General features: G+C 40.4%; 1 protein-coding gene across 4 annotated transcripts in view; it reads left to right on the forward strand.

Moving 5' to 3' along the window:
- CPEB2 (cytoplasmic polyadenylation element binding protein 2) overlaps window positions 1-11184 on the forward strand; it is a 64781-nt gene that overhangs the window by 48359 nt on the left and 5238 nt on the right. For all 4 annotated transcript variants that reach the window (XM_081021542.1, XM_081021539.1, XM_081021540.1 and 1 more), the window contains 4 exons: window positions 1134-1223; window positions 2787-2905; window positions 5349-5463; window positions 7487-7668. In XM_081021542.1, coding sequence (XP_080877668.1) covers window positions 1134-1223; window positions 2787-2905; window positions 5349-5463; window positions 7487-7668 — 506 coding nt within the window. The remainder of the gene's footprint in view (window positions 1-1133; window positions 1224-2786; window positions 2906-5348; window positions 5464-7486; window positions 7669-11184) is intronic.

The raw sequence follows: 11184 nt of genomic DNA on the forward strand, positions 1-11184 counted from the left end.
AGTGGTGGGGGAAGCGTAACTGTTACAAATTCCATACAGTACTCCTGCGCTCAGGGGCATTGTCTCAAGCTCCTGCCAGCGTGGTCTACTGTGAGCCACCTCTACCTTCAGTAACCCATCTCTCTTTTACAAAGGCAAGTAGATGCTTTTACTCGTGAGAGGTCGATGGGCTTCTGTGTGTGGAACACCATCCGGGGATTTGCAAGCAATCATTTTAAATGCAGTGTTCAAAGATTGTTCAACGGGAATGTTTAGTAAACCCAAATGGTTCCATGGAAGAGAGTTCACACAGAACTACTTTCAATGCGAGCCATTTAAAATTACATTATGTTAAAGGTAAAGGACCCCTGACCATTAGGTCCAGTTGCAAACGACTCTGGGGTTGCATGCTCATCTCGCTCTATAGGCCGAGGGAGCTGGCGTTTGTCCACAGACAGCTTCCAGGTCATGTGGCCAGCATGACTAAGCCAACAAACACACAAAATGTAACCGGCTGTGCATTCACATAAACAATTCTCTTCTGTATTTTTATCACAGTATCAAATACTTCTCTTGCACATAATCAACACATAAAGTAGAACAATGTAAACAGAAGTCCCAATAGATCAGTTCATTCATAGAGTCCAAATATCTGCTAGTTTCTGTTCCACATATGTCTTTGTATGTTCATAAAATCCAAATGGAAACTTACTACAGTTCCACAGAATCTTGACAAGGATTTCCAGAATAATGCCTTGTTTCCCCCTCCTGGGCTTCATCAATTGTATTTTACATAACGCTAGGTTTGATGATGTTCAGCATGACTAAGCTGCTTCTGGTGACCACAGCAGCACACAGAAACACCATTTACCTTCCGGTGTGGTACCTAGTTATCTACTTGCACTTTGTGCTTTTGAACTGCTAGGTGGGCAGGAGCAGGGACCGAGCAGCGGGAGCTCACTACGTTGCAGGGATTCGAATCGCTGACCTTCTGATTGGCAAGCCCTAGGCTCTGTGGTTTAGACCACAGAGTCAGCCGTGTCCCCTACATTACGTTAGACTTAATTAAATGGTTCACAAGTAGCTGTGGAAAATGTTAAGAAAGGAAATGCAGGCCAATACATTTACTCAATTATTTGCATCAATTTTTTTAGATGAAATTACTGCTAGCTTCAGACGATTTGGACCTCTGGTCGTTGACTGGCCTCACAAAGCAGAAAGTAAATCCTACTTTCCACCTAAAGGTATTGCTTTTCTGAGTTCTTCACTCCATATAAGGCAGTTTTTGAAGAGACTTGAAGCTCGTTCACATGTGAGCCATGCTTCCCTCTATTCTTTATCTGTACATGATTGTGTGGTGACTTGGGCAGTACACATAACAAAGTGCAGCATCCATTACTATATTTATAGTAGCTAGAGAAAAGTGTCAACACACTTGTGAAAGTGACTGCTGATGACTGCAGTTAGTCTCAATATGTAGCCCAGTTCATCATATAGTTTCTCCACAAATTTACATACAGACTCTGTTTCCAATTTGTGAACGAGCCCTCAAAGCCTGTATATCATTTCTCTGTATGAGAGGTAACACTGCATGCTGCTATGGGAGCAGGAGCAAGGTGTATTTCATTCCTTACCAGAATAAAGTGACGGTCTTATGTCATACTAAATTAAATTACTTTCCTTACTTTTAATATACCACATGACAATTCAACAGAAGACATGCTCCTACTCAAACAAAACCAAACTTATTTGTAGTACACCCAAAAAGTAAAGGTAAGTATATTCACTCATAAGAAAAATATCCAAAACCAATATTAGGACCTTTGTTAGGTAAACTAAAATGTCGCAAAATAGTGTGCAAGCTTCAAACCCTCCTGATGGGGAGCACAGGTATCCATCTCTACAGCTGCTCAGTAGCTATGGACTATATTCTTAAAAAATACAGTGGTACCTTGGATGTCGAACTTAATCTGTCCTGGGAGTCCGTTCGACTCTCGGAACTGTTTGAAAACCAAGGTGCAGCTTCTGATTGACTGCAGGAGCTTCCTGCACTCAATTGGAAACTGCGTAAGCCCCATCGGACATTCAGTTTCCCAAAAACATTCAGAACACTCACTTCTGGGTTTGCGGCATTCGGGAGCTAAAACGTCCAAGTACCAAGGCATTCAACAACCAAGATCCGACTGTATCAGGCCCTGGAAATAGCTATTCCCAAAGGGGCCATAGTCAGGGTGACATCCAGCCACTTCTGCAGCATATAGAAGTTCTCTGTAGAGTCAGTTTACAAGGGAGTCCCATTGAAGTCTTTCATCCATTTACTGAACATTATTAGATGGAAGAGAATGAATGAGTCAACACAGCCTTTGAAATAAGCAGTCAGTGTTGTTGGTATCTGCCCTATTATAGTATGGTATGTACTACTTTTCTACAGCCCATGTGTAAACAGAGGAAGTAAAAATGTGAGATTACCTTGTGAATTCCCTCTCTATGGTTCTGAGGTGGGACAGTCTACCCACCCTAAAAAGAAAACTCAGAAAAGGCAGAGTATGTGTTGCTTGAGAGCCTACTCTCTTCAGTTGTTCACTACCCAGAAGTTTTAAAACATGGCCTGGGATCTCATCAGGTAGCTTCAATGCTGGTATGAAAACTTTGCATGTCCCCATTCTCCTGAACACCCACCTGAAACAGTGGAGTGTTGGATAGCAGTGCAAGGGAAACTCCTGTATGCACATGGAGTCCTTTGGTTTTTGGTCATACTTAAGAATATCTTAACGATACTCAAGCCTTTTCCCCTCTGTGCTGTTCAGGTTATGCATTCCTTCTTTTCCAAGAGGAGACCTCTGTTCAAGCACTGATTGATGCCTGCATTGAAGAAGATGGAAAGCTTTATCTGTGTGTTTCCAGCCCTACCATCAAGGACAAGCCAGTAAGTGAACCTAACATGGCTAACTGTCATTGTATGAAGGCTGCTTCCAAGAGGATGGTGATGAAAATAGCTAGAAGCAAGTTGTTACTTAGGGCCAGCATTTGATGTGTCTGTTTTTCCCCCTTCAACAATAGCAGTGGTGGAGGGTTAGCAGGATCGCTGCTGCAGGGAAGAAGGTTAATCCTCCTCAGATCCCTGCAGTGGTTCTGCTAGAATTTTCATAACTGTTTTGATTCTTGGACCCAAACATCTGGATATATTCAGTTGATATAAAAAGTTCAGTACCTTGAATATTGAAAGACAGCAACTAAACAAGTTGATCTTATCAGGGCTCTCCAATCACAGTGAAGTAATACATCAACCCTGTTCTTGTCTGTTCTGTGCTCTTTGGTAGTTCTGCTAGAGGTGCTTGCATGCAAAATGCTGCATGTTCAAGTCCTTCTGGTTCTGCCCCTGCCACATGCCCCTACATGTTCAACATGCAGCATGTTAAATCAGATTTGTATTTAGTTCCTTACTTTAAAGCCAGTGAGCAGGACACAAAAAAGACTGGAACTGTTTATATATTTTTTCATTCAACACCATTCCTTAGTTGTCTACACTTATCCTTCTGAGATCCTTTCAATCAAATGTAAAGGTGCCTAACTCTAAATATCCTGCACCAATCCTTCTGAAATTTAGCAGTACAGTGGTACCTCGGTTTAAGTACTTAATTCGTTCTGGAGGTCCGTTCTTAACCTGAAACTGTTCTTAACCTGAAGCACCACTTTAGCTAATGGGGCCTCCTGCTGCCGCCGCGCCGCTGGAGCATGATTTCTGTTCTCATCCTGAAGCAAAGTTCTTAACCCAAGGTACTATTTCTGGGTTAGTGGAGTCTGTAACCTGAAGCATATGTAACCTGAAGCGTATGTAACCCGAGGTACCACTGTATTTATCTCCTCGGAACGAGCTACTATGCTAGCAAATTTCATCTAATATGGCAAAAAAGAAATAAAAAATTATAGAGGGTTGTTTTTAAAATTAATATTTTAAAAGCACCCTGTACCTGTTAGTCTGTAGTTTGTCAGGTTTTGTCCACTGAGATGGGACCAGTATGAACCAGCATGAAACTCGCTGGTTACCTAAAATGAGAAGGGGGAGACCAAGTATACCATCGTCAGCTCCTTGGAGGAAGGGTAGGACATAAATGTAAATAACAAAAACAAATAAATAAATATCTCTAAATTTCATTCAGTTCTGTCTAAAATAGGAGAATGTGGAGCTATTCATTGATTTCTCCATTATAGTCAGTGAGGAGAGACAAAGGCTCAGGTTTTCTAAACCAGAGGTCTGATTTGAACCCAGTTGAAGCCAAATTAAACCAATTTTTACAGCACCAAATCAGGGCTCAAACCAAATCTTATAGCCAGTGCATACCCCTTGGTTACTGTTTTCAAAGCTTAAAAAGGTAAAGGACCCCTGACAGTTAAGTCCAGTCGCGAATGACTCTGGGGTTGCGGTGCTCATCTCGCTTTACTGGCTGAGGGAGCCGGCGTTTGTCCGCAGACAGTTTTTCCGGGTCATGTGGCCAGCATGACTAAGCCGCTTCTGGCAAAACCAGAGCAGCGCATGGAAACGCCGTTTACCTTCCCACCGGAGCAGTACCTATTTACCGACTTACACTTTGTTATGCTTTCAAACTGCTAGGTTGGCAGAAGCTGGGACTGAGCAACAGGAGCTCACCCCGTCACAGGGATTCGAATCGCCGACCTTCCGATCAGCAGGCCCTAGGCTCAGTGGTTTAGACCACAGCGCCACCCGCGTCCCTTTCAAAACTTATACAAGCATTTAAAGCCCTTCATTTCTTAATGATGTCCACAGCTTTGATTGATGGCAGATACTCTCATACTTCCTTGGCATTCCTCTTGTGTATTTGCAGGGCCCCAGATATTGAGGATCTATTAGTTCTTTTATTCACTTTACTCTGAGCCAAAAACCAAATTTCTGGGATCTATTCTGCCTCATCTATATTCCATACCATTCCAGAAAATGCCTCCTGTGAGACACCAGTTGTAGGGTAACCCACAAGGTCTCTCTTTTTGCCCTAGCAGCAATGAAAATCCAGGCAAGAATTATTAAGCAGATTGCAGTTGACTGCTTTGGAGATGCTCTTGTTTAACCTTAATATATTTTAATAATTAATGTTTTTAATCTGTATTAAATTTTACTCTTTCAATTTGTAAGTTCTATATATGTTACTGTGATTTATGTAGTATTGTGAAGATGTAGGTTTTATGTATGATTCTGGGTAGCACAGTGGTTTTATACAGTATTTTATACTGTTAGGTTTTGTACTGAACCTATTTATATTGCATGTGAATGACCTGTGTCCCAAGCATTAATAAACTACATCTACATCTAGTGAAAACTTTATATGCAAATCTATTCTTTGTTGTTTTAATAGGTCCAGATCCGTCCCTGGAACTTAAGTGATAGTGACTTTGTGATGGATGGTTCTCAGCCTCTTGATCCCCGAAAAACAATTTTTGTTGGTGGTGTCCCCAGGCCATTACGAGCTGGTAAGTATAGAACTGTTAAAGCACTGTAGCAAATTTTAACATTGCACTATCATTGCATTATTTTAAACACACATACCACCCTTGTTCACAAGCTAGCTTAATTGTGGTACAGTACTTTGATTTCAGCCAACAACAGGCCACATAACAAAGACACAAACAGGAAGACCAGACTGTGCAGTAAACTGAGATCCCAGTGTTCTCCTCTGATCTGCCCTGGTGACACTATTACAGGACATAAGCCACAGCATCAAGAGTTCATATACCTTCTCATCGTTTGAAGTGACATAGGCCATCACCTGCCAGCAATGTTCTTCTGCTCTCTGCATAAAACAAGCAGATCTATCTCCGTGCAAAAGAATAAGTGGATGCAAATCTGACATTTTGGTAATATCCAGAAATGAGTAGGTGAACAGTTCAGTCTACCAGGAAACTGTGTAACTGACCTCAAGATAACCATTTTTGAACAAAGACAATTGAAAAGGAAACTCCACTGAGAGAATCAGATGGATTAAATTTATTAGGCAAATCAGTTCTGTCACCTATGGCTTGAATCAAGATTATACTTTTTAAAAAAAAGCTACATATGACAGAGTACCAATACCAGGATGCATGTGCTGTTACTTACACTGCCTCGTTAATTGGTCACTAACTATTTTCCTTTTATGTAATAGTCACTGCCTGTTCTTTTTGCATTTCATTTACTCCTATACATTTCCCCCACCCCATCTGTTTGCCATTTTAGAATTATGCTTCATGTATTAGATGTGGTGCTTTGTGGTCCACAAAAGCTTATGCCATAATAAATTTGTTAATCTTAAAATGCGTCAAGTTACTTTCACATAGTGTCAGGTACTGTTAAAGAGCTATTAGTAGGCATTCTCATAAGTGTTTGCTAGGGATGTGCTATCAAACAGGTGCTTGTGTCAGTGCTTTTTGGCTGCACCTTGTGGGCCAACTTTGAAAGGTGAACAAGGCAGCCCCCTTATCAATCATTTGTCATCACAATTTACTGATAGGCCACGCCCACCTATGAAAATCCGGACATCAAAGGTTGAAAGGGGAATGTGGGAAGGCTTGCAAGGCCCTCCCCGTGCTGATACTTGCAAAAAGCCAAATGGGGAAAACTGGCAGGACAAGTTAGGCCCACAGGCTGAATGTTCCCACTCCAGTATAGATTAACTCAGAAGAAACAGTAGGTTAAATGTAGTAAATGCATGGATTGGATTAATACAGTTGCCTAGCTATGGATTCTACATATATAATTGATCAAGCGTGCATATCCCCAGTTTCCACACCCTTCCCTTCACATTTCTGGCACAGATGCACTCTACATGGGTTCACTTTGCATGAATAACATTGTGTAAAGTAGGTCTGCATGTGAATGATGGAATACATATAGCACTTATAACCATGTGAGCTGGCCCTGAACGAAAGCTACTTTTCAGCTCAGCTTTTTTAATAGGTAGTTCTGGGTAAAATAATTGTGTCTTGAAACCAAATCTTCTTTAGTTGGCATGGGTACAAGCACAAGTTTGTACCATAAAGACTATAGCAAATACCTCGTGGGATCAAGACCACGCAGTCCTAAAACCCTTCTCATCACTGCAGGTTATTGCTAGCAGTTGAACAAAAATAACTGCAACAAAATGTCTAGACATTTACTTCTGCCTGTAGTAGGCAGCATGAAATGCCACTGGTAAACCTGTCTCCTTCTGTCTGCAAATTGCTATTTGTGCAATACTGTTGCACCACAGTGGGTGTTATCCCCCTTGCTAACACAACAGCACTGCAAGCAGGTGTTGCCTGGTGCAGTAGCCTTGTACAGTACAAGTTGCCCTTTTGTCCCACCACTGCTAACTTAACTCTTAATTCTAGGCACTGTTTTTGCTGTTCAGCAAACCACAGAATCCATGGCTTATGGGTTTTCCCATCCCATAATCCATTATAGTTTATAAATATGTGTCCCATTTAAAGTATATCAACTTAGTTTAATGTTACGGCAATGTTTTTTCTTCTTCTGTAGTGGAATTAGCCATGATAATGGACCGTCTGTATGGTGGAGTTTGTTACGCAGGAATTGATACAGATCCTGAACTCAAATATCCAAAAGGTGCTGGGCGAGTTGCTTTTTCCAATCAGCAGAGCTACATTGCTGCTATTAGTGCTCGGTTTGTTCAGCTTCAGCATGGTGATATTGATAAACGAGTAAGTTGTATCAAATTAATATCAATCATGACATTGTTGTATTTCATAGCAACTATTATTTTCTATGGGACCAACTGGACAGACTGCATTTTGAAAAGCATATGAGGGTCTAAGCATGGGAGGGGGCACTTTACTTGGGTGCAAAGTCAAAGGGTGTATGTGTGTGCGCATGTGCACAGCCTGGGCTGCAAGCCAGTTGCTGTTAAGAGAAACTTATTGCCTAGTCTCTGTGTGGGATGTCAGGATCTTACAAGATGTTAAGATTAACTGGCTCTAATCAATTGAAAGGTTAATATCCCTCCCATGGTGCCATAGACCTGCTCCAGAGCTTGGAACTGCATTTGCTCTTACATGGTGCTTTTCTTCTAGAAAAATAAGTGCTGGTACTCACCATGAAGTTGTTACAGTAAGAGTCACATCTTTTAACCAAAGAAAGAGAGGTGCTGGTACTGCATATCCTTGAGTACCCCCTGAAAAAGCACTGCTCTTACAAAACACACACACACACACATGCCAATTATATATCTCCACTGCCCTATCTTTTAATATGTTTCCTGCTACATAGCGTGTTTCCGTCCAATATCATCAACATGTGATTTCAATGAACATGTAGATGATTCCTGAAGCACTCAGCATGTTTTTCCAGAGAGACATTCATTCCAGTGTTCAGTTGGTGAACCTTCAACAACAGCTGGGGAAATTTCCAGTAGGGCAGCAGCCCCTTGCCCTCCCAAAATAAGTCACAGGTCCCTGTCTACTGTCTCTCTGCAGGTTATTCAAGTCAAGCTACACCTTGCAGTAACATTGCCAAGAGGAGAATAAATCAATCTCCCTATGCAGTAGTTCCAGTTCCTCTGGTTTCTTGAAAACCTCTCTTCTCTCTGAACCATATGGTGCTTATTTTAATTTCTTGTGTATTAGAAGTCACTTTGATGGACACTGAGCCACAAGGTGGTTCATATATGAATAAATGCATGATTCATACAAAAAAGCCAAAAGTGGACAGTCAGTCAGAAATTATCTCTGTCAAGCTTTGATAATTGAATATTTATCTCAAGGGGATTCTTACCTATGTTTTGTGTTCAACCTATATTTGGGCAACATTTGGATTTGATTTCATTATGTAAGAAGTTGTTTAGTGAAAACATTGACTAGCATGACAAGAAGCAAGTTGAAGGCGGGGAGGGGTTGCCACAGTAAGATCTCTGGCAGCAGAGTGCCTGAGATAGATAACGGAAGGTCTTAGTTGGTCTAGATCATCTGATCATGTCAATCAGCAACAAACAGTGACTTACAAAATCTGAGCAACACAGAGATTTTGGTGCCAGAAAAGCTACACCGAGGTGAAACTGTATCCCGAATACAAGTCTCACCAAACAAGGTTTCCAAAACTTCTGTGTACATTGGCCCCTTGGTGAGCTTATAAAATGGTTGTCGACCCCAATCCAAATTCTTAGGAATATCTTTGAGAGTTTGAATGGGCAAATAGCACATTGTACTGGCTGGCGTGTGTCAAATGCCTACATATGTTTGATCTGTACCGGTTCGTCACACACCCTCACCACACTGATTTTCCATGTATTTGCAAAAATTGAAGGAACAAAGTCCACTTATGTTGAGGAGTATGCTTTTAGGTCTCACACAGGTGGGATTGTATGGACACTGAGTTCAGCAAGGAGTCAGAGCCAGCATGCACAATGCCACCCCCTTCACACACACACCAATTCTACTTCGATTGAAAGTCTAAACATGTACATAAATCATATTGTGAAAGATACACAGGAACAATCAACTTTTGGGGAGTTCTCAGTTTAATTTATTTGTGGGAAACTATTGGTCATCACAGAATACGTCAATTTAAATAAAAGCTGTTTTTAGAAACTTGTAACATCTAGTTTTTAAAAGATTATATTCAGATATACAAACCTTTTGCAAAATTAGTAAGGATTTCTCAGTGCCCTCCCACAAGTGCTTTGGGTACATGTGTTGCCAGTGACAAGCTAACAGCCACACCATGTTAACCCAAAAGGGCACCATCTATGTGAAGGCTGCGCATTATGCTGTTGGAAAGTCTTCTTTTGTAAACCCACCCATATAATTTGAAATGGATGTTCTTCACATTATATCCGGGTATTTCAAGAATCTTCAGTATACAAGGTGTAGTTTGAAGTTAAGTCACTTGAAACAAATAACATCTTTTCACAGCTGCATTCTGCTATCAAGGTTTTTACAATGATTCAGTACAGTTTGCAGCAACAGTTTACTTCAACTTTTGTAAACTCTTGGTTTATTCACTGTATAAGGGACAAAAGAGAAACATGAAGTGTCTTCTTTAAAAAATACATTGAACTGTTTTTTGTTACGGGGTTCCGATTTCTTCCTTAACACAATCTGTTACAGTTCAGCAGCAAGCGCAGGTCTCGTGGAAATTAGGCACTGGACCTCTGCCATTTTTCCATTTGCGCAGGCAGATTTGTTGAGGAGGAAAACAGTATGCAAGACTGGTTGGTGTCTCTCTGGCAGCCTGAAAATCCACACTGAACCTTAGCAGACACCTTTATAAAAACATGCTGAGAAATAGCTGGCAGTGTTAGAATGAAGATGCTGGGGCTACCAAAGCACCACCAATAAGTAAACAAGAACATATATTGGAAAATTGTTTATTTAAAATGATTTCTTTCAAAAAAAAATCTCAGGGCAATTCACAACAATATAAAAATACATTAAAATACAGCAGCATTTGCAGGGCAGACACAACAAGCTGGCATTAATGAACAGCAAAGGCCTGGGATTATTTTAAGGCTTTTAGCAAATAGAACATAAACACCTCACCCACCTACAATGCTACTGAATCTTTCCTAGAGTGGTCAGGTAAAGAATAAACAAGTTAGCCAAGGAAAGAAAATGATCCAGAACTACTTGATGCAACTACAACTCAAGTAAGAAAAGGATAACATCCACCCTACATATTTCTTCTTTGCATAGATAAAATATAACATTTTAATCCTGTCTCTTGTTAGGATTTAATTAGCAGAAGTTTTAATAAGATCTTTACATTTCTGACCACTGGTGGAGTCTATTAACACTTTCACATTTAGTCTGCAAGCATAATGTGTGAAAAATCCTTCAGTATCAAATGCAATGTTAACTATATATAGTTCCTTTTGATTCATAAATATTGGTAGTTGAAGAATATCTATGATGTTACTTTCTCAGCTGTTATTTACAGCTGTGACTACATCATCAAGGTGGACACAGTTACATTATTTAGTTATCTATTCAAACAATTAATTCACTAAACTCTTTTGGAAAGGTATTTCTATAATAGAACGTGTTCCAGAAAACATGTTTCTTGGACTTAGGAGATGTTTAAATTATTTCCTCACCAAAAGACATTTCTATTTGGCCGGGGGGGGGGCATCTGCAATGCAAACACTAAATCAATAAACAAATGTAATTAAGCTGTCAGTTTTGTAATACTTCTAAAAATCTGGGGTTTTTTAACCCAAAATTAAA

This window comes from Podarcis pityusensis (assembly GCF_964106645.2).
Source record: "Podarcis pityusensis genome assembly, chromosome: 9".
In the NCBI taxonomy this organism is placed as follows: Eukaryota; Metazoa; Chordata; class Lepidosauria; order Squamata; family Lacertidae; genus Podarcis; species Podarcis pityusensis.